The 26,452-nt window shown below is 39.0% G+C and overlaps 1 protein-coding gene across 4 annotated transcripts; it reads left to right on the forward strand.

The window, feature by feature from the left end:
* Positions 1-784: 784 nt before the first annotated feature.
* On the forward strand, positions 785-26,081 carry CycE (cyclin E). 4 transcript variants are annotated; one of them, XM_032437513.2, is made up of 7 exons: positions 785-799; positions 884-1,333; positions 10,020-10,152; positions 13,955-14,192; positions 22,785-24,091; positions 24,255-24,480; positions 24,561-26,081. In XM_032437513.2, the coding sequence occupies exons 3-7, from the start codon at positions 10,133-10,135 to the stop codon at positions 24,864-24,866; spliced, it is 2,097 nt and encodes a 698-aa protein (XP_032293404.1). In that variant the 5' UTR covers positions 785-799; positions 884-1,333; positions 10,020-10,132; the 3' UTR covers positions 24,867-26,081. The 4 variants fall into 4 exon arrangements, with proteins under 4 accessions (XP_032293404.1, XP_015025176.1, XP_002057800.2 ...); XM_015169690.3 differs by lacking the exon at positions 785-799 and having other exon boundaries at positions 862-1,333; XM_002057764.4 differs by lacking the exons at positions 785-799; positions 884-1,333 and adding an exon at positions 2,805-2,958.
* The last annotated feature ends 371 nt before the right edge of the window (positions 26,082-26,452 follow it).

Consider the following 26,452-nt stretch of genomic DNA (forward strand, 5'->3'; position numbering starts at 1 on the left):
GTTAATTGGATTTATATTGCAGAACAATCGAGATAAATAGATATATGTAAATATCTCAAAAATCTTCTGCAAGTAAGGGTATTTAGCATTCGTCTATTAACGTTTATTTCTGGTTTCTGCTGCGTTTGGCAAAATATATATGTAAATATCTCGAATATGTTCTGCAAGTAAGGGTATTTAATATTCGTCTATTAACGTTTATTTCTGGTTTCTGCTGCGTTTGGCAAAAATGTGGGCTTTGATTTTTTTCCTACTCTTGCGCTGTTTAAGCACTTTTCAGCAGCTGTGCTAAATTTCGTATTATCGTTGCGTTTCTTTTATTCTGATTCTCGAGTTGTCGAGCTTTAATTCGTTGCGCGGCGTCAAATTTGTCGTTTTGTTTTCTATTTCTTTTTGGATTTCAAAATTCAACCTATTTTGAGTCACTCAAAATTGACAGAAATCTCAAGAACTGCAAATCCTAAAACGAATCTAAAACAAGAAATACGCCTTTGACCCAGTTTAATAATAAACCCCAATAAAAAAAAAACAGTTAAATAACATGAACACAAAGCGTTACCAGACTATTTACGCAATTTGAAGCAGTTGCCATAAGCTTATATTTATTATATTGTTGGCTTACTAATTGCATAAAGTGCCGTGTTTTTAGAGCAGCGAATGGTGAAAACTTGAAATATGCGCTAGTTAAATGGTAAATAATTTAATTTGAAATTGGCCCGCTGGTGCGTGGCATTCAATGTTTACATTTTTCGCGGCGAATGGCAATTGCGCGCTGTGCTAAAAGAAATATCGCTTAATGGTGAGTGCAGCGCCCGAGTATCGATCATCACTAAGAAAATGCTCTTTTTTTGTTATCGCTGTTCTCTCTTCCACTCTGCAACAGCGACAGCGCAGTTGGTTCACTTGAATTTTGTGAAACTCAGCCGGAAAAAGGTTTGATGTTGGTCCTCAAATTGTGGATCTAATTGCGCCAAACACACGCATACACAGGCGAACTGGATTTTCGATCGCATTTGGCCTTGACTGGAGCGTGTGCCGGTGTGGCAAAAAAAAACTAAAAAAAAAAAAAAAAAGACCCGAGAGTTGTCGCTGTGTTTATGTGTGTGCGTGTGCAATTTATATATTTTTTCATCCGCGTGGAGCGCATTGGAACACACTAATTTTCTGTGCTAACTGCGCGCGTGGCTCGCTGCCCAGCATACATATAGCGAGCACCACATCTCACCTAACCAACCCCCAATGCAACAACATCATCCATAACAACAGCAACAACAAGAACAACAAGAAGAAGAGCAACACTTGCCCGAGCACCGAAAGTCTTCATCCGGAACAGGTGAGTGAGCAATTGTCCGCTAGGCAAGTTCAAAGCTCCGTATTAGCGGCTTCACTTTTGGCTACGTTCTTATATATATTTTGTTTTTCTCTTTGTTGTTTTTGCAATTCCAATACATGCAATGCCGTTGCTTTTGGTTAAAAAAAATTTTTTTTCTTAAATTTTTTTTTTCTGCCCTTGCCTTGTTCTACGAAAAAAGTTGTGCCCGCCGCCAGCGTCGACGTTAGCGTCGCTGTCAACGTCGCTCTCGCGCTCTCCCAAGAGGTCGCTCAGCTCAGCTGTCATTTTGTCGTGAGAGCGCCTGACGTCGACGTTGCTTCCCGCGCGCGGGAAATTCACAACTTTGTTCATTCATAACTTGCCCAATTTTGCAATGATTTTTGCACACTTTATCAAATTAGATTCTATGTGTTTTATCCAATCCAATGCATATGCGCAACCATATGGTTTCATTTAGAAAAACGTTACTAGCGGCCGCCAAAGTTGGTGTCAAAAAAGACAAAATCCCGCGCGCACAAAACAACAAAGTAACGATGTTTGTTTGTGTTGTGAGCGGCGTTGCCAGCAGATCGTCAGACTGAGTGTGTGCAAAGTCTGTAAATGTAAACAGTCAGCAAGTTGACCCATTTAGTTGATTTCAGTGTAATTTTGTTAAACTTAAATAATTATGAAATGTGAAAGGTATATTTAAATTAAAATATTGTAAGGATGATGCAATTTCATTGACTTTGTAGCGTCTTATGTTGATGTAAAAAATCAATTATATGCATTTCACACAGTTTTTCAATAAAATTGTGTATGCTATTTGAATTTGAAGAAAATATTAATTTCAACTTGTTCTGCCCTATTAATTAGTACATCTTTCTCTGCCCAGGTGGCAGCTTTAACAGCTGTAGCGCGCGCAACGCCCGTTAAACGAGCGCCACAAAACAGCTGTTACACTCAGTCACACACACGCACACACTCACACACTGTTCAACCGCCTACATGGCGGTTCAGAAGGAGCGTCACTTGCTTCAGCTCCATTCAATAATCCGCAACTAACTCCTATATAAGTGTTTGGTAAGGGGCGTTGAGGGGGTCTGCAAGCTCCTGCCACACGCATTCCACTACTCTGCCTCTGCCTGGCTGGCATTTTTTGCGCGCGCCAGATGTGCTCTCTTGCGCTGGCACTCTCCGTTTGCTTTTCTCTCTCTCTCTCTCTCTCTGTTAAATGTCAGTTGGCGTTACCAACAACAACAATAACAACAACAACAGCTACAGCTACAACTTGTGCCCGTGTGTTTGTTGCATTTTTTTTGGCGCTGGATGTGCTTCTTTGGCGCGTTTCACATGCACACACATTGCCTGCCTGGCTGCTTGCCTCTGCTGACGCCGACGCTGCCGTCGCTGTCAACGCTTGGCTCTCTTTCTGATTTAGCTCTCCCTCGAGTCATTCGCGCTGCCTGAACACCGATCTTTTTGATCACTGCTCAGCTGCTGCTTGATGAAGTTCGTGGCCGGCGTGTGACGACGTATAAAAAAATATACATTTTTTCAAGTGCAAATAATATTCAATTACCAAATGCAAATCTTAACGCCTAGCAGCGCATAGCATTGAGCACAATACGCACCACAAATTAAAGGTAAAAAAACGAAAAAAAAACTACGCCCCAAGAGCCGTAAAACAGCCAAAAGAAAGAACAAAAAAAAAAAAATGTGTAAAAATTACGCGTGTGACAAGTGTGGGATATAGCGAATGCCGCTAGTGTGCGTGTGTGCGCGAGTGTGCCGTCGTGTCTTTGCATTTTTTGCTACAAAAACAATAAGCTAACGCACACCAAAAAAAAAAATAATAAAATATATACATATGCGTATATAAGTTGAGACGTTTGCCAAATTGTTCTTATTAGAAATTTTGCAGATTGTCTGCCTGCTGCAGACCGGTAACCGTTACGTTCTTATTGGCGACAGTTATGTTGTTGATGCAAGTGTTGCTTGGGCATGCACACGTCGAATTGGATATAGGTTTCCGTTGCTAATTGGAATTAAAGCTAGGTTCAGTGAACTATTGCAACGCAGCATTGTTGAGGTCGCATGCCCCATAAGTTTGCTCGCAGCTCCAGGCTCATTTGACCCCAATTGGTTTGGCAACTCCGAATTTTGACAATTTTTCAGCTGCCATGAGCAATCGCCCACACATACACGCACATTATTAACCGCACACCAGGCACCGGCACTTTCTAATCAATTCGCATATATTTTCGTGGTGTCGGTCGGCGATTGCACTTTTCCCGCCATTCGAATAGATTTTGGGCGGTAAAACAAAAATGCGCCAACCAAACGCCCAATTCGCGCCACTTTACTTGTGTTCTCTTCGCTTTTATTTTCCCCATAACCAACACACACACACATGGACACGCTCCCCGTCTGGGAGCCCGTATGTTACGCTCTCTCATCTGCACGCACACTATGAAATGCGCTCTTCCGTTTTATTCCAATCAGAATAACGAGAAGACCGAAGCGTCGCTGTCGCAGTTGGCGTCCGCTGTCAACGCCGGCGCAGTTCTCTGCGTCCACTTTTTCTTTCACCATTCTCGACACAACAACAACAAGAAACAAAAACTTTTTAGTACATGCTACGTCGCCGTCGACGTCGGCAGCGCTGCATGCTTTTGAGATATGCGCCGACGTGAAAAGCTCAAAGCGAAAAAAAAAAAAAAACATCGAATCGAACCTTTTGAAAACTTGACGAAAACGAAGCAAACGCGCAAAGCGCACAGCACAAAAAGAAAGAAAAAACAAGTAACAGACAAGAAAAAAGAAAAAAACAAGCAAAGCAACTGAATTATGTCAAAAGTGGCGCAAAATCTGTTGGTAGTACGTGTGGCTGCCGCCTAGACTTAAAGAATGGGGCGAGCGGGTGGGCAGGTGGTGATATTGCTTGGGGGTCTAAGCCCCGACGCTGCTGGGGTTCATTGATATTTAAGAGTGTGCGTGTGCGTGTGTGTGTGTGTGTGTGTGTGTGTGTTTTAGCAGTTGGTTACTTTTTGTTATATTTTTATTTTTTGCTATTGCTTTTTCTCCGCTTGTTTCAAATTACCTGCTACAATTTGTTCAATGTTTTGTGACTTTCTTTTTGCCTCTTTATTGCGCTCTTTTGCATTTTGCTGTTGTTGTTTTCTTGAGGCTTTTTTTTTTGCGTCTTGCTTTTGTACTTGTCTCTGACATTTTCTCAATGTTTTGCTGTTGTTTCATTTTTGCGAAATACTTGTATTATTTTTCTTTATTTGTTTTCTTTTTGTTTTATTATTATGCAAACTTTGGGCGCGAAAATGGGCGGGTTTATTTGCCGGTTGCGTCATGAGTTTTTTTTATATATAAAAATATATTTTTTATTTTGGTCTGGGAAAAGCTTGGCTAATGTTGGATTTGGTTTAAGGATGGACGAGAATTTTATTATTATCTTAGAGTTAAGTTCTAAAACAAAACAAAAGATTCAAGTTTTTTTTTTTTGAGCGTGAAATTAAATATTTATAAAATTATATTATTTGATATATATGTATATATATATATATATATGGTAAATATTTAAATGAGTATTTTAGAGTTTTGCTCAAGAGTTAAAACACTTTCTTAGCAACATGTTAAAATGTAAATATTTTCGTTTTCAATATTTACACGCTTTGTTTAACACTTGATAGATCTTCTTGTTCAAGTGATGCGGCAGAAAATCAAACAAAATATATTCACATATTAAACGCATTTATTATATTTTCGAACATCACCTGCCCATTTAGCCTAAAGAAAATTCCAAGTAAAAATATTTCTCAATTATGCGCGGCGAGAGATCCAGAGAGAGAGAGAGAGAGAGAGAGAGAGAGAGAGCGAGAGAGAGAAGGAGAGAGGCCTACAAATATTAAATAGGATCGTGACTATCTCATATATATCGAAAAGCATTTTTCATTGTCTGACGACGGTTTTTGTCGCTGCAAATGCGGCAGACGAAGCTGAGATGAAGCCCTAGCTGGACGTGGACCCCGGACCGAGGATTGTGGGGATTGTGCAGTTGAAAGGGCAGTCGAAAGCAGAAACAACAATGATAAACAGTTTCCAGTTATGCTCGTGCAAACACACAAAAGGATAGCAGAGAGACAAGTCGAGGGAGAGAGAATGAGATCGATACAGTCAGACGGATATATGTATGGATATATAATATGTGGACGGCCACTTGAAGCAGTCGCATCCTTTTAAACGACTGCTGCTAAATATAAACTAAATAATCAATTGAGCGCATCGTTCGTCGGGCTTGGCCTAACGGCTACTTCAAGGCCGGCAATTCCTGGAACGGCTAGCCCATTGAAGAACTTACTTTTTTTTTTTCTTTTTGAGATTTGGTCGCCTCGTTGGTTACTTTCACACGCACCGCTCTGCAGTCCATTGCTATAGATACATTTACATTTACAGGCACAGATACAGATTCATATGCCCACGCGTACGCTGAGAGAAATCGGAATGCTATTTTTTCAAAATTATATTACACGTGCCTGATACCATGATTATTATAAGTAATAACTCATTCTTGAAGATCGCTGTAAGAGTTACAGTATTTTTCCACATCTTCATAGTCAGAGCAAGAAAAGCTTAAAAATGAGGCGAATTTACATTTGATTAAAGCTTACTTGGAAAGCTCTTAGTTGGATTGTACATATTTGTAGCAAGCTCTTGGTTGGATTGTACATAAATGTTTCATAGTCAGAGCAAGAAAAGCTTAAAATGAGGCGAATTTCCATTTGATTAAAGCTCACTTGGAAAGCTCTTAGTTGGATTGTACATAACTGTTTCATAGTCAGAGCAAGAAAAGCTTAAAATGAGTCGAATTTCCGTTTGATTAAAGCTTACTTGGAAAGCTCTTAGTTGGATTGTACATGTTTGTGGCAAGCTCTTAAAATTTTATTAAAACAATAGAGTTTCGACATTAATTACTTAAGTTTATTAAACGATAGAAAAATGAGAGTATATTTCCCTTAGCTTCAGTTGTTGAACTCAGCTATAGTTCGAACTTAGCACTTTCCAAAACTTTTCGTTTTTAATCTAGTTGAACTTGGTTTTAGGCAATTTTAGAAGTAGATGCAAGCTCTTCTCCTCTTCTGGTAACAAACTAGCTTTTTTTTAATAGGGTTCAGTTATGTTTGGCAGCCTTGATTTATATCTTTTATGAATTCTAAGCAAATCATGTAATGTACATAAACATTTGTTGAAATCAAGATGCGAATTTTCTTACGGTGTACGGCTTGGTCTTTCCTGTTTTGGCCCAGTGTGCGGGCACTTAGAGTTCCCACTAATTGCAGAAGCGCACAGGCGACCACAAGAAGCGGACGCATTGGCATTGACAATCCAGACAATTCATGTTACAGATACATACAATCTACATACATACATATATATATGTATATGCTCAACGTATATATGTGTATGTATTTATCTTGAGTATCTCAGGAATGTATCTTTTCTCGTTGTGCAAGCGCAGCCCAAAATGCATGCAACAGCGACAACAACAATAGCAACACGGCAACAACATCATGACAAACAACTCAAAATATACACACTGGCACACACACACACACACTCGCACTGTGATACACACCAAAAAAGGACGCACAAAATTGCAGTTTGCGACGCAGACAGCAGAAGAAGAGAAGAAGTCGTCGTAGACGCGTCTCGGAATTCGGCAAAGGGACCAGGGCCATGGGTCCAAGGGTTCAGAAACCAGGGACCTGTTTTCTGTTTTGCTCGCCCGCTGTATGCCTCCTCTCTCTCGCTCTCTCTCTCTCGCGCTCTCTCGTTCTCTTTGCACATTTTGCTCATTTTTCGTCAGTTCGCTTTTTACCTCAAGTTGCGAGTTCGAGTTTTGAGTATCTTTTTCATTTCCTTGTGGGAAATTGTGTGTTGCACATATACACACATATATTTATATATATATACATATATATATACATGGGTAAGCACATTCAAACAGAAATAAAAATAAATATGAGTACTACAAGAAATTTTGCTTCCTCGTTTGCCCTCGAAAACAATTCCAGTTAAATCCGTTCGCATCTCATTGTTGTTGACCTTGGCCTTCAGGTAAACAATTTACTCATGCTTCGTCTAATTAGGCCCTGGGAAGCTGTATAGGGCCTTTCATGTTCTACTCCTCCAACTCCTCCTCTCTGTCTATCGTACATACATGCACACAAATGTGTATACCTGTCGCCGCATAATTCTCGCTAACTGATAGCGAACTCCTCTCGCGAGCATCTCTTCTGCCAGTACAGCTTAATCTTCATTAGCGCCGCTTTATCCTAGTCGGAGGACTTTAGCCCCGACGGGGCTGCGTGTGGCCAGTGGAATTAGTAAGTCATTTATTAATGTTAGTGGCAGCGATTAAGTCATGAACACATTTCCGAGAACTAAATAAGCCATCTCTCTGGTAAGATGGCTTCATATATTAGTGTCAGATGCGATCTAACCTGATGCAAAGCGATAAATTCCAATACTACAAGATCAACAGCCCTATATAATGCCATGATCTCAGCTAAAGCTCGTTTGAACTGTAGATCAATTACAAAGTAATAAATTTGTATATAAAGTTTATGCTTTATCTATATTTATTAGTTAAGATCATGTGATTTATTAGTCAAGCATTAATCGTCGATTGTATTGAAATTTTTCATTAAATAATCAGAAGTTCCTTATAATTTATATGCATGTTTCTACAGACTTTCATTCAAACAAAATGTTATATGGGAGCTAATACAACAAGATGTTGAGAAAAAACCAACATTAGGCATTTCTGCAGTTCATGTCAAAAGCGGGGTTGAAAATTTTCGAGGTAGCCATAAAACGAAGAAATGTAAAAGGCAGCAATTAATTAGTAGGCATATCCGCAATTAGTGTAAAAATGATGGTCCGAAAAAAGCAAAAAAATGTTTTGCCGGAAAAACAGCCAAGAAGAAAAGAGAGAAAAACCCCCCGAACAAATGGGAAACATTGTATAAGAAAAGACGATGGGCGGCAAACAAGGAGGAGCAGGAGAAAAGAAAGTCGTTAACTAAAAAGCAGTAAAAATGGGGTAGTTATATCCTGCGAGAGGTGTCAAAGTGAATGCCAGACAAAAGCGGCACATACATAAATCGTGGCAAAAATAACGCCGGCCCATATGTCACACAGCGCAAGCGCAACAACAACAACAACAAAAACAACAGCAATGAGAAGGAAAAGAAAAGCCGAAACAGGAACCAGGCAGGAGCAAAAGGAAACGCGACAGGATACGTATGCGCGGAGCAATTAGCGCAGGGGAAGTCAATTGAAGTTGCAACTACAACGAATTGAAAAGAAGTAATGTCTATAAAAAATAACTACTAGGCGGGCTCGAGTCAAAAGTGACCGACTAAAAGATACCCTTACAGATTTGATGGTGTTTAAAGTAGGAGCAGAAACTCATCTGGCTCTTATATATGCAGAGAAGAATCTAAACTTTAATCGATAAGTATCGATAGGCAGAGAAGATAGTCGAGAATGCCCGACTAAAATATACCCAGTACATGCTTGGTGTAGGTCCAGTACATGTTTAAAGAGCAGTAGAAACTCATCTAGCTTTTATATATGCAGAGAAGAAACTAAACTTTAATCGATAAGTATCGATAGGCAGAGAATATAGTCGAGAATGCCCGACTAAAAGATACCCAGTACAGGCGGCAGCTGGGCTTCCACTCTGAAAAAGTGTTTGCTGGTATTTAATAAAAGAGTTTAACTCATCTAGCTCTTATATGTATATGCAGAGAAGAATCTAGGCTTGATAAGTATCGATAGGTTTATAATATAGCTTCTGTTAGCAATTTGCCATGAGTGCAGGGTATATCTAGAGACAGAACACAGGGAATCCTTTAGGAGCAGCCTGCATAACGAGAGGAGGGTTCGGTATTACCAGTTTGGGGTGCCGACTATCAACAGCTGCCTTGGGCATTCACCTGCCCCGCAGTGGCAGCAGGCAAATAGCCACAACAACAGGTGCATTGATCTCTACCATATTAGAGCTCGATATAATTATGCGTGTTGCTGTCTGTCGTAAAGACAAAACAAAAAAACCTCCACTAGAGCCAGCATTTACGTTGACGTGGCGCATGCGCCGTCGTGCAACACCTGACACCAGCAGGAAAACGTCCAGCCAGACTCTTAATCGAGACTCGTGGAAATTCTCGAAATGATCAAATGACTATTCACCAAAAACTACCTGTCTAATCCGCAGCTGACCCATGTCTGCATTTGTCTTGGCTATTTTTCCGCTTGTAATTTGAATATCTACTGGCGGGCACGTTCATTTTACATCATCCTAAAATACAGTTCAATATTTACATTGGCATTTGCTAAAATACAAAATGTGAAAAAAACAGAAAAATCATATATGTGAGAAATGCCTAGGCAATGCACGTAAACAAATTTGTTTTGGGTTTTGGCTGTAGCTTGGACCACATGCTGCGATCTGTGCCTCATGTGTTGAGTCCTTGAAGAGGATCCTAACTGTCGATAACTTTTGTGACTCGTAAATTTTTACAGCCTGCAACATATGTGTGTTATGTCTTAACCTTTTCTAGTTTTATTTTTTAATTTTATTTGCTTTTACCGATTTATTTAATGTATGTATATTTTTTTTCATTTGCAGTTCCTTTATTATAACTCGCACAACAGTTTCTGCTTTATCGAGCAGCTCTACAAATAAAAAAAATTATTGATATTCAAATTTTAACTTCAACGGCATTTCACGGCCGTACAATTATGGATTTATATGCCAAGAGGTGAGTTTTTTCTACACTTAATTTTTACTTTTTTTTTTTTTAAATATTAAAATATCGGATATTCTATTTTAATTCACTAAATGTTTACTTATTATTTTATATTATTTACAGCATATTTTTATTTATTTTGCTTTTACAAATTCCCATATATTTGTACAATATTAAGACATTTCTTATGTATTATCTTTATCTTCATGTTTTGCTAGGGATTAGCAGGCCCCAGAGAACTTATATTGTACAGTTCTTTTCCTACCTGCTAAGGTATTTCCTCCGGTCAGTTATTGTGTACATTTTCTGGTTCTTAAAAACATGTCTTAATTCCTGGTTAAGTTTAATGAGACATGAGTAGAAACTGTAATATATATGTATTATACATATATCAAAATAGTTATTCAATTTAGAGTTCTCACTGTGGATTAGTTTTTTTTTAGCAGGAAAAATAAATGTCTACTATATAAGAGCCTGGAGGTGGGCATGTTTCTAGTCAAAAACTTGTATCTATTACAACTAAATATATCATTCTAAGCATTTTCTCAAGAAGAAGTTCGGAAATACGTTGCGTTTCCTCTGTACTTCCTTGCGACTTCCTACACGCATTAAGTGCGGCTATGTCGTGTGGACTTCCTTTTTTCAAAGCCAAACCAAGCAATTAACACCCCACATGAGAGAACTAAAAACCCAACTGTCTAATACTTACAAAGAGAATTTTTGTTTTTAATTTTCCTATTGCTATACACTAACTGACTTCCTGTGGCGACAACGACAGACACTTCCTTACCCCCATACTGTCCTGGTAGCCTAGAACTGTTAGCCACCAACTAACAAAGGCGACCGATGATGTTTATCTAATAACATTTTCGTAATTATAAAGTGACGGGCCAACTGGTTATGGCTGACTACCCGCAGTTGCCCCTAGCTTCGAGCCAAGTGCGATAATCTAAAATGCATTTTCACTGCAACAGCGACTATTTTTTTTTTGTTCCAAAAAAGGACACAAATCGAACAGCTGTTGTAGGTGTTAAAAAAAAAAGAAGAAGTCCACTCTGATAACCAAGTGGCGCATCCGCAGCGCATTCCGCTACACATAACAAAAATTCCTATAGCCTGTGACCTAGCGAAAAGGTCCTGTTTCGGTGTCCTGCGTGTGATTAGTAAATAATTGCGCGCGAAAAAGTCATTAGAAAAGTGTTTAGTCGCTGTCAGTTGTTGTCCCGATCAACTGCTCCGAGGTGGTTGACAGTCCCAGCCTAACCTTGCCACATCATTCGTGCCGCATGCTGATAATGTTGTCATACAATTTGTGGCTTTTTAGCTTTTCAGTGCCGACCTGCTTTTGGCCTGGAAATTAATTGAGTTTAATACCCGCCCCCCTCTCTGGCCCAGTGCGCGCTTCAATATAATTGCATAATTGCCCAGTCATTTGGGCCTTGTCAGTTGCGACCCTCGCAACTCCGTGCTGTCCTCCCCCTTCCTCTTCGATCACTTAAGTGATAGTCCATTTTATGGACATAAAGTTCGTGGTCAAACATGTGTGCGACATAATTATTGGTATATGTTGCGCAAAAAAAATATGTCACCCGAAACATAGTATAACGGAATTCTTTTAATCATCAACGGATCAAGTTTTATGCTTTTGTGAGGTTATGTTTTGCGCAAAAAGTGTTGCATACTTTTGAGGGCAACCATTTTTGAAAAATTACGTGAGAAATGCTTACGAATTGTAGAAATGAGAGCCAGTCAATAGAAATTTAGGTTGAAATACTATAATGGGAATATTTTGAAATAGCTGAAGAAACTTTAATCAGGTCCATTAAGCCATGTCTGACTGTGAAAAGACGTTCATTTTTTCTGTTGCAGGCAATTCATATAAGAACGAGCGTCCAAAAATTAAGTTATCGAATGCTTGACTTAAGAATTTTAATATTTTAACTTCAAATGAAAGAAAAATGTAAAAATATTGCATTATTCAAATATCAATATATTGATTCCTAATCCTTATATGAAATAAGAAATAGCTTTTACCATGGATTACTTTGCTGCCCTATCCCTCGTATTTCCCAGACATATTACTTTCTTTTATGTATAGGAAATCCTGTACCTTCGCATAATAATATGTCTGCAATGCATATTTGATATATTTACTTACCTTTACATTCCACTGAACTCGGAGCTTCATTGATTGTCATATGGCGTAGCTACCCCCCGGGAATATTTGCCCATTCCATAGTTTTGATTGCGTTAAGATGCTACAGCTGCCGCTTTTTACCTACGTTTTCACACCCAGTCATAGAACCAAAATAGATGCCAACTGAGAATTTTTCCACGCTGCGTCTTTTACAGCGAACGAACTTTCACCGCGAACAAATTGACAAATTTCTCCGATTTGAACCTTTAACCAGGGCCTAGCACCCTATTGACCTACCGTTGACAAAAAAAAAGCAAGACAACAAAAAAACTTATGTGTGTGCGGTCGCTAGCACGTACGCGCCATTAGTCCTTAGACCCCTTTTTTAACTCTGCCTCTCTCTCTCTCTCTCTCTTTCGCACTCGCTCGCGGCTTGCGGCTATAACTCATTTCTAAGCGATTCCATTTCCTTGTAATTTACTACGTGATTACTTTTTCTTGTTCATTAAACCATTAAACGCGATCGATAAAGCATCCAGCCAGCGGGGGGAGAAAAAGAGAGAGAGAGAGGGCCGCCAAGACGAGCATCAAAGCACAAGCCTTCTGCCGATCCTTTGGCCAAAGAAAAATGGCTTAGCATTTGAATTTATGTGCAACCAGGCCCTTTCTCGCTTATACTCTTGCCGTGGCTATTATGATTATGTCACAAAGCTTGTACACTGCAATTCTCTATCAAGTGTCTTTCTAAGTTGTCAAAATTTATCTAAAGCTTGCCAAGAATCTGTTTATACATTGACAAATCGGGTTGATCAGTCCAGTATATCATATTGCTCAAAAAAAAAAAAAAAAAAATTGGCTTCTATCAAAAGTAGTTTATTTTTTTTTCCGAATAAGTAATTTTTGGATATCTTATTTACATTTTTGCTAAACCTAAAAAACTTTATCTTGCAGATTAGATTGAAACCCGAAACAAACTGTTATTCGAAGTATGTTTTTGGCTGATTTCAATCATATTTTATATTTTAAAATTTTTTTAAGAAAACTCATTTCATTAATATCTTTTAAATAATAAATGGTATATCAATATATGGCGGCAAGAGTATTTAAACTTCGGCAAGCCGAACCGTTGTTTTCTTCTTATTTTGAAGACGTTTTTTTAATGAACCCCTTTTGGCACCTTTTGTTGATTTGCAAGATGAGCTGCCGTTAAGGGTTAAACGAGCGAACTTCTCGAGTTGCAAAATGGTAAAATTCGCGCAACGAATTGCCTGAAGTGCAGTTTTCTTTGGGCTGAGATAAACATCTGCCTGATAGAATATTCTAATAACAGTTACACTTCCTCTTGCATTATGCATAATGTGCATGCAAATTTGCCAAAATTGCTTAATTTTTGTAAATGTAAAGGGTCGTGAAAAATTCAAAAATGAGGCGTCTCCCAGCCTCTCGATTACAATTTCCCGGATGTTAAATATATATTCATGTAGCCGATGGGCGCCTGTCAAAATTCAATGAATTTATGCCTGCGCCCCTATATGTACTTGAGCAGGGCCTTGCCTTGCTTTCTTTTGCTATCTTTTTCCCAATTTTTGATTGAGTGGCATTGAGTTTCCCCAGGCCCATTGCAAATTCTCGTGTAGTTGCCAACTGTACAGCATGTTGTTTGCTTTCCTTTTGCAGTGCCAACACAACCAGCAGCAGCAATGAAAATCAAGAGCACGCCGTCGCAGTCACCCCCGCCAGCAAACAGACTAACTGCAGCGGAGCAGCATCCACAGCCACAGATCGTCTAGTTATCTGGAGCGACGTATCCAATTCGGTGGATATGTATCCATGCTTTGGTCAAATAAATGCATCATCTTCCGCAAATCTTATGACCGGCAGTTGCAAGCGCAAACGTCGCTCATCACCCACTAAGGTGAGTAGTATCTTTTTATACCCCACTAGCGATAAGGTTTTAGTTCTCTAGTTTGTATTGTGAGTAAATACAGTCTATGGCGCCTCTGATATCAGTGCTCGCTGTATCTGTGTGTCTGTGTGTGTGTGTGTGTGTGTGTGTGTGTGCCGCTCGTAATTTGCAATCTTATCAAGGAAATGCCAAGCGCTTCAGCGGCTTGTCAATGACCCTAACGATCTTGGCATGATCAGCTTAATATTTGCTCAATGCACTATGGTAAAAATCTGGACGTGACTCTATATAAAATGTGTTCCAACTATTTTCTCATGCATTAAAGAATATCAAGAAACAATTTGTACATGTAAAGTAGTTCCCATTGATAGAAAATGCACGTTCGTTTACCATTTTGCTTTGGGCTATACAAGCTTTCGATTTGCTGCTAAGTAAACAACTTTTGGACCACTGTGCCCAATGTATGAATGAAACGTGCACTGTGCGGTGCTTTATTCATCTTTATTGCCTCTCATGATCTTGTCACTCTGGTTTCTGTTTTGTAGACTTTGATCTTAGGCATTAGCTCATCAGTTTGTTATTAGACCCGAGCAAAAGTAAAACAGGAAATAGGAAATTATTTTCAACTAAAATTATCATTAATTTTGAGTGCCAGCTATCGGGCTTTTCAGTACAACTATTAATTTCTATGCATGGAAAATCTTTTGTATTTGAATTAATAAATAGAAGATGTAAATAAAATATAACTGATTAATTTTAAAGTGACCTTCAACTATTTGGTTTAAATCAGAAACCTATTTATTATTATATTGTTTACTGATCTTGATCGAAATTTATTCTTTGAATTAGTGCTGGCACATTTTTATATTTTCATTTGAATATAATATTTAATATTGATAAATGCAGATCTTTAATTATTAAAATACTTCAATTTCGGTTTTTCAAAGATTCATTTGTTTTTTTTTTTTTGTGTGCCAATGATCCTGCCTAGGATCTTGCACCTTCGAAACTGTTGATTATACTTAAAATATATATTTACGGATCTTAGTTTAGCACTGATCCTTTTAGTGATCTGCTGATATTTAGTGCAGTCGAAAAGGAGGTCTTTTCAGAACCTTCAATGTGAGTGATTTTATCCGGGCGATCGTTCAATTAGCTTGTTAACGTTTTCATTTAGAATATATATGCATATGTTATTTTAAGGACTCGGCTGCCGATTTGATCTTTTGTTGCCTGATCTCTAGCCAAATAAGCCGTTGGTCACGTACAAAATCTCAGCCACTTGGCACTTATTTGGCTGCATTCTGGCGGAGGCAAACACAATGCTGCAGCCCAAAAATAAATGCTACTTATGAAAAGGCACATTACGCTCTCTACTCTGCCCGCTGGGCAAGTCGGGGCTTCTGTCTTGGCGTGCTGCGTTCTCAAGTAGCTGCAATCAAAGCCTGGCACAATGGAGGGCACACGGCACAGACAACGCGCCGGCTCCTGATGGACGATAGGCAGCTGTGTTGGTGCAAAGGATTTGCTGGCTGTGTACTTTATGTGCATGTGTAGTAGTAGCATTATATTTTTGTATTTTTTTATACTGACAGGCTGCGAGCAATGAACTTGCAGAAAATTTGTTGGCAAGCGTTGGGTTGGTTTTTGCAAAAAAACACGGCGACTCTACCCCAGTTTATGTTTTATATAGGCTGCAAAACAAATGTCATTCTGGTAGCGTGTTTGTTTTTTGCCCCCGACCCCTGCCTCAAGCAGTCGACTAAGAATTCCTATGCTCTTGCAATATGCTGAGCATATGCACAGTAGGACCAAGGACAAAGGACAGACAGACGACGACGTCGACGTCGAAGTTGATGTTGATGTTTGAGAACGTTGCGCATGCGCGCGCACACCTTGAGCCGCCGGGGACATGTCCACCAGGGGTGGGTTTTGCGCAGGACCTAAAAGTCAAGGCCTTGGCAAAATGTCCGTTAAGAAGTTTACAATTTTTTGAAATTGAAATTGTGCGATAGTCGTAGCTTAGGTTGGGGCTTAGCTGCCTGCAGGCTGTGTTGTCGTGCGTGAAGCAAGCAACTAGATCAAGACGGGATGGTACGAGCGGATGCGCCTTAACCACAACAAGAACGAACCGCACGAAATGGGGTTGCACTTATCCTTTTTTTTTTTTTTTACCTTTACCTTTCAAGGATCGCACCATCTAATTAAATATTCATCGAGACGACATTTGCAGCAGCGTTTGAGAAATGGCTGCATTACCGGTCCGTCCTGACATGGGACAGTAGCCATCCTTATGCAAATGTGTTATGTCCTGCTGCTCATTAGATTTCCGTTAAATATTTATGCAAATCATTTTCTTATCGCAAGTACTCTGCTCTACAGTCTGTCATCTGTTTATGGGACGCGTTATGGTTGCTCAGGCTTAATTATGCTGAGTTCGGGTTTTCTCTTCGCCTTTCTCTTCTGGCCTGAAATATTATACAATATTTGTTTAGCTCGCGCAAAAGGATAAAAATTATGGTATTATTTTACCAATTTGTCAGTGTAATGCAAACCCTTTTGTGCGTGATATGTGCAGAGATTCCAACATTGTTGTTTTTTTTTTTATTTTTTTTAATAAGTTTTTTTGTTGTGTCTTGTAAGCATGAAATCGGTACCACCTTTGTTTTCGCTTCTTTTTCACCCGAATTCGGAAGGGGGCTTTTCATCGTATCTCGCTGCGGGTCCTTGCCACAATCAAGTGCAGGACTTGTGCTTGATTTCTGTCAAGTCAGCGCACACACATTGAAGCAAACTTGATTTTCAAGCTGGCTCGTTCTAAGGTTCTTCTTGTTGTTGTAGCTGTCGATGTTTCCCAGGCATCCCAGCTTGGGATAGACAAGGAAAAATCGTTGTAATTTGACGAGTTTTCCTTTGATTTTTTTTGTGTAAATTGTAATTATAAGAGGATTTCATTTAGCTTGGGAAACACAAGCATGACAGTTGCTGGGAATCAATGCAAAAGTTGAGTTTAAGTGAAATGAAGATGTGTTCTTGGACGAAGGGTTTCGTTTTGCTTGATATACAAAAAAAACCTTGGCTTTAAGCTCAAGAATTCTCAGGTTATTTTGGAGCTTAAGAATTGACAGCATTTGTTGGAATCAAATTGAGTTGATTAAATTTAAGCTTGGACTCGTTTTTTTAAAGAAAAGTTGAGAATTATCTTCATTTAGACAAGTGATTTATACAGTGATTAGTTGAATAGGTTCCAAAGGTAATTTCAAATTATTTTTTTATAAAAAATTTAAAATATTTATAAAATATATCTTGCCTTCTTTCTTTTTACCTATTGCAATTTAAAGCTTAAAACTTTTTTAAAGAAGAAACCTTACCGTTAATATATATGTATTTATCTACAAAAAGTAATTAAAGTTCAAAATTCCAAATTTAAAATTTTTTAGAGAAGGAAACTTTCCTTTAATTTATTGCAATATATCTACAGCAACAAGGCACCATCTGTCTTGAGGTTCTACAACCCTGCGAGTTCCTTATCTAATCTGCGCACAGAATAATATTTCGCTCTAGATACGCATGAAATACTTCGAAATACATCTTTATATGAAAGCGAGAGAAAAGGCTTATATATATTATTAGATATTATTACTAGATCAGTTGTTGTATCAATGTTCGAATCACTTTGGAATTAGTTTATATATACATTTCATTTATTTCCCCTCTCGTATTTCATATTCAAAATTCATTTGCCTCCGCTTTGCACTCTGTAATGCTGCGTAACTGCCGCAACAATTGCGGCCGCAGGACCTTTGCTTAATCCCTTTGGTCATGCAGTCTAACCAATTGCATGATTAATTACATGATACTTCAAGTTGCGTCCTGCGTCTTTACTCGGACAGTCGGATTTTTCTTCATGCAGAGATTTTCATAATGAAGTTTTCGCTTTTCCCTGGCGATGATAAATTTCATGCAAGTCATGCGGACAACCGCGAAAAAATAACTGACACCCATTAACCCCTTTCTCCGCTGCTGCTGACCAGGGGTCATTTTCCGCACTGCCACGAAATATGAGTGTTTGTTATTGTGTGTCCAGTGTGTGTCCTTCGGGACATGCGGCATGTTTGCATATCATTTATAAACTGAGAGCCAGAAAGCTTGGCACAATGTGACAGGCTTTTCGGCTAATTTAGAGCAATGGACAGCACGACGTTTGCCATTTGTCTCAGTCTTGATTGACTGACTCTGCGACAGAATGACAGAGTAATTGACCAACTGAAATACTGCTTGACTGACTGTCTGACTGATTGAATGATTGACCGACCGAGTTACTTATCGACTACTTGGTTGATTGACCGATATGAGTCATTGATTGATTCACTGAATGAACGCTGCATTTACGCGTAATACATATTTAAATTACATTCAATTGACCTAAGAAATTAAAGTTATTGTTTAATTTGCCTACAGCAATTTTTAAACATTTTCCATAGATCTTACGATCGATCTACTTAGAAGATATATACCATTTGCTGTCAAAGAAATATACGAAAATTTAGACACAAAAAGTTAAGGTGAAATTAATGGCTGTAAAGTTGCATAAGCCAAATTAACGTCGCATCAAATGTTGTCTAATTCTTAAAGCGTGTTCAAAACGTTTTTAAGAATCCATTTATGAGCCGGAGTCTAATTGAAAAACAGATATTTATTTTGAAATTTATGACAAGAACTTGGAACAGAAAAAGACGCAAAACGCCAGCTAGTCAAATAATTGAAAGTTGAGGAGTTTCTAACAGGAAAATTAGCTCATGCCACTCGTGCAACTAGCAGCTGCCTATTGCAACATATTAACAATTATCAAATGAAGAAAAGAAACGGGGGGGAAAAAAATACGAAATTAAATGTTATGAAAGAAACTTGGACGGGGGCGAGCACAACAAAATGAAACTACAGAGCACAATGCCTGTTACACACACAGAGAGAAACACACACACACACACAAACAATAATAAAAGTTACACCTGGACCCACGCCAACCGAAGGGAACCAAGACGGGGCAGAGCAAGCAAGCAAGCAAGCAAAAAAAAAAAAAAGGAAAGGTGTTTCGGTATTTACAAGGCGAATGCAAGCGAACGTAACGGCAGACGAAAGATTACGGCACAGGACTTTAGGGTCCAATACAATGGACAACTGAGGCTAAGCAGAACAGAAACGATGCTGCGACTTATGAGGTTGACAACGTTGACAACGCTGTCGGGGACAATTGTCGATTGCATCATCTGCTCAAATGTTCAAATGGACTCCCAGTTGTTATTTCGAGTGATGTTTTGGGTGCACTCTGTGGGCTGTTTGGCTTTGCTGCAAGTACAAGTTCTTGAGACAGCAGCTGCAGTGAAAAATACAAATCTTGAGCCAACCTTAAGCAGGGGGCAACGCAGTTTAACCCTTGTTAAGCTTGAGCACAACCCCTTTACGCCTGGTCCACACACAAAACTCCTTTCAGCCCACTTTACAGTTCACTAAATTCACACAGCAGCAGCAGCAGCAGCAGCAGGAGCCGGAGCAGTAGCCGGAGGTAGGATCAATGCAATCACATTGGGTTCACACAGCATAAATATTTTATTTATTTGCCAAGAAATCCAGAATTCTTGACCAGACTCAGTCAAGCAAACGGCAGATGTTCTCAGCGACAGCGACACGCACCAGAGTTGGTCCAGAATTTCTTATGCCATTGCACGCTTTGATTTTAATTACATAGCATTGCATATACCCTAGATAAGCATGACATGTGTCCATTGGCCATTTTGGCATTCCCTGTGTCTAAGCCATGAGGGTTGCATTTTGTGCCAGAAATAAGAAATTAAATTTGTCATGCGCCTCGGAACTATTTCTTCTTCTCTACTTCTCATTATTTGCCCGTCTGTCTTGTCTTCAGTTGTCTTGCCTCTTCCTTTCTCCTCTATCTTTTTGGCAGACCTACTCAAACAATTAAATGTGTCACATAAATATCGTTAAATTTTTTCCCTCATTTTACTGCAGCTTATTTTCGTACAAATTATGTGAAAAATCTTTAACGAGCCTCCTTGGACTGAGGAAATTGTTAAGCTTTTATGATGTGTCACATTGACACGCCCTTTTTTGAGGGAATGTTGGGTTAAGGAGTTTTGCAGCGAGATCTGTTTCAAATTGTTCAAAGGATTTGTACACGGAATTCCCTACCCTAACCAGAAAATCATACAAATTTTGTTCGTATATTTGATTTGAAAATTTGATTGAATTAATTTAGAGAAAGTTCAAAAATCCTTAACCAAGACTCGAAGCTTCAGCAGTTGAAATAAAAGGCAAGAATTTTAGTTTGAACTGTGAACCGAAAAAGCAACAATTTTCTCCTTTGCATAACTATTTATTTCAGTCTTTAGTTGACAAAGTGGTTTAATTTTTGCACATCTGCTGCTGATCTTCACTTTGATCTGTGGTGCCTTTAGCTCAGCTCTACATTTTGGCTTTAGTAACGCCCCAAATGCAATGCCAAAAAAGAAAAAAATAGAGATAATTTATTGTGAAAGACAACGAAAAAAGACGGTTTCTAAGCAAGAGCTAAGACTGCAGCTTGAGCTCGAGCCAAAAAGGCGATAATACGACGGCAACGGGAGGAGCGGAGTAGGTAGTGATTTCTGGCCGAGTGTCTACCTGAAAGAAGTTGACAAAAATAATTGTAAAAAGGATCAGCCGCAGCAGCAGCAGCCGTCACAGGGATTTGTAGCTGCTGCTGCTTACTTGGCTGATAAACACCCAAATGCAATGCGAAAACAACAAAAACAACGCGACGTTGCGCGTCTCAAGAAATCGAACCCAGGAACCCCGGCCAGACTCAATAAAGCTGGCAGATTGACAGAGCGGGAGCGAACGAGACAGCGAACGGGCGATCAGTTGTCGATCCTGTTTCGGTATTGCAACCCCTAAATGTCTAAATGCAACCTTCGGGCAGGATAACGACGGCGCAACGAAGTTAACAAACCGGGGTTCGGGTTGGCAGGGTTCGGGGATCGGCGATCTGGAACGAGCCTCGATCAGCTCAGTTGCACAGCGCAAGTCAACGCGTTTGGTACACGACGAGCAGAGAGCGGTGAAAAAAAAAAAAAAAGAAGTCCAAGAAAATGATTCGTTGTTGTTGCTGAGCAAAAGGAATAAACAAGAAATATATACCTCAAGCAGATGCAGAAAACGAGAGACTGAACCGAGTGCAAAAAACTAATTTAGGAACCGGATTTCGCAAGATCAACAGCAGCGCGATAAAAAATCAAAATTAAAAAAAAAAAATAAAATAAATAAATGTTTTAAGTGCCAAGACACACTTTAATCATACCAAAGAACTAAACGCGACAAAACAACCAAAGACTGCTGCTAAATATAATAATACAAATAATATTTAAAAAAATATATAATAATATTAAAAACAATAATATTAAAAATAATAATATTTAAAAATAATAATATTAAAAATAATAATAGTAAAAATAATAATAATAAAAATAATAATAATAAAAATAATAAAATTATAAAATAATAATATTAAAAATAATAATAACATAAATAACTTTTAACTCTAGCAAAAGTGCAATACACACACATACAAACTCTCTATACACACACACACACACACACACACACACACATTGTAAACACTCTCCCACGTTTCCCAGTCGCGAGGAAAAAGTGTTATTGTTATCAGGAACTGAAACCCCGGCTGAACATATATCCTTTTGAAGTTCTCTGGTGTGTATGCGGTTTATTGTGCGGGTGTTTCGTATTATAAGACGACGGCCAGGATTAAGGTCAGCCTTTTGACAGGCGTGCCCACATAAATTCACAATTATTTGTGGATCCTCTTTGAAGTGTCTGCCAATTAATTCGAAACACGTTTTCCTTGCGTGTGATCCTTGCTTTCGATTTCATCTTTGTTTCGGCATCTTTATCAAAATTGTTGTTAATGTTATTATGAAGTTGGAACAGAAGCGCAAATTCATTGAAATGGTAAAAATCTACATCAATTTAATCTATATATTAAGATAAGACTTTTACAGCTGAGATAGTTGAGTCTCAAGTTGATTCTAGAATGTCTAGTATGGCAATAGATGGTAATATATGGATTATATATTAGATAAGCTTATATATATTAGTTTTATCTTGTTATGATCCGTCGAGAGCTTAAGCTGGCTGATATTATATGGAAGATTGTTATGATCAAATGGAAGATCTATCTAGTTTCCGATCGACAAGATTATTTCTTATTCTTGATGAAATACATTAAATGAAATTTCTTGAGATTCATTTAATTAATAATTGTCGACAAAAACGGTTGTCCTTCTAATTATTTAATATTTTTTAAATTTGCTAAAAGCCTAAATTGATTAAATATCAAGTTTAATTTTTGTCAAACGCCCTTCTTTATTATTTTATATTTAATATTATAATTGAATTAATATTAATATTTGATTTTAATATGATCGACCATATTTGTATATTTATTCAAAATAATATAGCACACATTTTACTTTATTTTTTATTGTTAACAATTTTACTTAAAACTAAATTCCTTTCGTTTTACAGGATCCTGAACTTGGCTACGAACCGCCATCGGCCAAACGCCAACAGCGTTTGGCTGGTGTGGCTTATGGCAGCGACCAGAGCGATCGCTCCTCGGTGGCTTCCTCGGTGTACACATCGCCGGTGACTTCGACGACCAGCGAGACGGCGCTGAATGCCCAGGAGCTGCTCAGCATTCGCAGTTCGCCGGCGGAGGAGCTGCCGGAGGCGCCGCACAGTCCGCTGCCCGATAGCCCAGACAGTCCGCCCAGTCCAGATCGCGGTGCCAAACAGCTGGCGGGAGTGGTGCCCTATGGAGCCATGGAGCAGTCAAAGGCTGATGTTGATGTTGACGAGCTGCTGGACGACAGCTGTGAGGAGTACTCCTTCGACGAGGAGGATGACGACGAGGACGACAACGATGTGGAAGACGATGAGGAAATAAATTCATCGAGCTCTTCGCCCGCCTCCTCAACGGTCACCGGTCGCAGTCAAAATGGTGAACGGACGCCGGCTACTCAGCAGCTGGCGCATCCGCCGAGCAATGGCAGCCGTGCCGTCAGCAAGGATGCGTTGAGCAAATTTAATGCTCAAAAGGATGTCGCCGACCACAACAGCTACAATTGCATGTCGCCCGCGGGGGAGATAACTCTGCGTCAGTGCCCGTTGCCCGCCCTCTCCTGGGCCAACGCTGCAGACGTCTGGAAACTGATGTGCAAACGGGATGAAGAGGATTCGCACCTGCGCAGCAGCAGCATGCTAGAGCAGCACCCGGGTCTGCAGCCGCGCATGCGTGCCATACTGCTCGACTGGCTGAACGAGGTCTGCGAGGTGTATAAGTTGCATCGCGAGACCTTCTACCTGGCTGTGGACTATCTGGATCGCTATTTGCATTCCGGTCGCCAGGTGCAAAAGACCCATCTGCAGCTGATTGGCATCACGTGCCTGTTTGTTGCCGCCAAAGTGGAGGAAATCTATCCGCCAAAAATCAGTGAATTCGCCTATGTGACGGATGGTGCCTGCACTGAGCGGGACATACTGCAGCATGAGAAGCTGCTGCTGCTGGCGCTCGGCTGGGACATTTGCCCCATCACAGTAACCGCCTGGCTGGGCGTTTATATGCAACTCATCGTTAACAATCGCACGCCGGCCTCATTTGGCAAACAGGCGATAGCCGGCGAGGCAGATGATGCCTTCATCTATCCACAGTTTAAGGCCTACGAGTTTGTGCAAACGTCGCAGCTGCTCGATCTGTGCACCCTGGATGTGGGCATGGCCAATTATCCCTACTCGATTTTGGCCGCGGCAGCCATAAGTCATACATTCAACCGGTAAGTTTGATATCTAGAAAGCTTTTTGCTTTTTAGTGAATACATAAAAATGTATTCAATAGATTTTCACCTATATTCGAGAGAACTTTTTAAGGATTGCACAAACCACCCATTTTCCACGCTTCTTCCATACTCACGTTTACCTTCTGCTTTCTGCTTTTAGTGAGACCGCGTTGCGCTGTTCGGGCCTGGATTGGCAAGCTGTGCAGGCCTGCGCGCGCTGGATGGAGCCCTTTTTCCATGTCGTATCCAAGAAGGCGCCCTATCTGCAGCTGAATGAACAGAACGAGCAAGTGACAAATAAGTTTGGACTGGCCCATATCTGCCCGAACATTACCACCGATGACTCGCACATCATTCAGACGCACACAATCACAATGGATATGTATGTAAGTATCTAAAAAAAAAGGAGTAGGAACAGCTTAAGGCTACTTTGCTTAAATTTTCGCTAATATTTTGAAATTCTTAGGATGAACTGCTGTTTGCACAGAATACATTGCATGAGATGCGTGCTCGCACTCAGGCCTCGCCGGCGACGGCACTGCGCGCTCCAGAGAGTCTGCTAACGCCGCCGGCCTCTAGTCACAAGCCGGATGAGTATCTGGGCGATGAGGAGGACGTGCCAGCAACAGCCACAGCCGCAGCAATTAAGTCGGCGAGCAGCTCCAGCGTTCGTCAGCCGCTCCAGTCAATTGGCAGTCACAAGAATCCTGCGACTTCTGGCGCCGACAACAGCAGCGCCAGCGGGAGCGGAAGCGGAAGCAGTCGCGCCTAGGCGCTCTAAAGGCCTGTCCACTGTCTCTCTCTCAAGCACACACACGCCCGCCCTAACAGATTTAAATATTAAGTGTTTCTAATACATATATATATATATAAATATCTAAAAAAAAAAATATTATAAATTATTTATGTTAAGTGAAAAGTTATTAGTTGCCTAATTCCAAATGTTTAAAAAATATTTAATTGAAATTTCATAAGCGCGCGCTTTTTTGTTTTTTCTCTTTTAATTTGCACTTTGCTCGCAAATCGCTGCCCAAACAAAAACAAAACAAAAACAATGCCTATTTAAATTATGTGTATCTATATAATATAAAACAATATATAATTTTAATGTTTACAATATAGTTTATAGTCATGCTTAAATCCAAGGCAAAATTGAATTCAACTTAAGTTTATAAATAATTATTATTTCTTGTTTTTGCCAACTTAAAGTTGAGCAGTATGTATTTATTATAGACTTCAGACTCAGCGTTGGCATATTTTATAAAGAACAATACACTTTAGGAAAAAGTCTAGTTACATTTAAATTGTACAGAGAGAACACGTCAGAAAACACACACACACTCAGACACTCATTCCCTCAGTTAAATCACAAACTCAAATCATGGCGCGAGGTATTAACAAACTAATCTTTAATCCAGCCAAAAGTCTATGCACTATATACTTGACTAATATACTAAAATTAACCGATAAGTTGAGGGCACATGCACCAAAATTAACAACGACTAATGCTAATGCGGCATATTCATTCATTCATACAAACAATTAACACTACTAACCCCATAAATATATATATATATACAATACATACATATATATATATATATATAAATATATGTATAGAAATACCTAAGCTGACATGAAGATAATATTTGTAATGAGAATTGGCAAATGAAAAAAAAAAAAACAAAAACAATTAACATGAATTAAATTACAAACACAATCAAGCATAAATGTATATGTATTTGCAACATTTTTATTGTAGAATAATTTGCCATAATTTGCTAAGCAAATCAATCTGTATATAACTATATATATATATCTATATACACACACACACACACACAGACCCGCACACACTGCTAAAACACATATAATATATTATTATATACGTGTACAATATCTCTATGGCAACGAATGTATATTCAAAAACAAAAACAACAACAACAAAAAAATATAGTAAAATTATTCACTTAGGTTAAATTAAACATTTAGTGTTCATATTTTTAAGCCTGGAATGAAAAAGAAAAACGCACAAAAAAAGCAGAACTAAAAAAATAATTTTCGTTTTTAAGTTTAGTTTTTAACGTAATATTCAATTTTAAAGTAATGAATTGAGTTTTATTAATTTCACAAGTACGCTTATCCATGATTCAATGTCAACTAAAAACAAAACAAACAAAAAAATAAATAAAACAAATATATTGATATTTTGTATATAAAATCAGAAGAACGCAATGAAACGATATTTTTGCACTTATAGAAAAAACCGTGAGCTTATAGTATTTCAAGGGGCCTTAAGACCATTTTTAATTCTGGATCAAATTTATTGCTCACATTAACAATTCATTTACAAATAAT

Source organism: Drosophila virilis, chromosome 4 (assembly GCF_030788295.1).
Source record: "Drosophila virilis strain 15010-1051.87 chromosome 4, Dvir_AGI_RSII-ME, whole genome shotgun sequence".
NCBI lineage: Eukaryota > Metazoa > Arthropoda > Insecta > Diptera > Drosophilidae > Drosophila > Drosophila virilis.

Excerpts from the sequence above, each read along its gene's own strand:
- CycE (XM_032437513.2), top strand. The coding sequence starts at position 10,133 with ATGGATTTATATGCCAAGAG. Across the intron at positions 24,092-24,254 it reads ATAAGTCATACATTCAACCG|TGAGACCGCGTTGCGCTGTT; the intron begins GTAAGTTTGATA and ends TTCTGCTTTTAG. Across the intron at positions 24,481-24,560 it reads CAATCACAATGGATATGTAT|GATGAACTGCTGTTTGCACA; the intron begins GTAAGTATCTAA and ends TGAAATTCTTAG.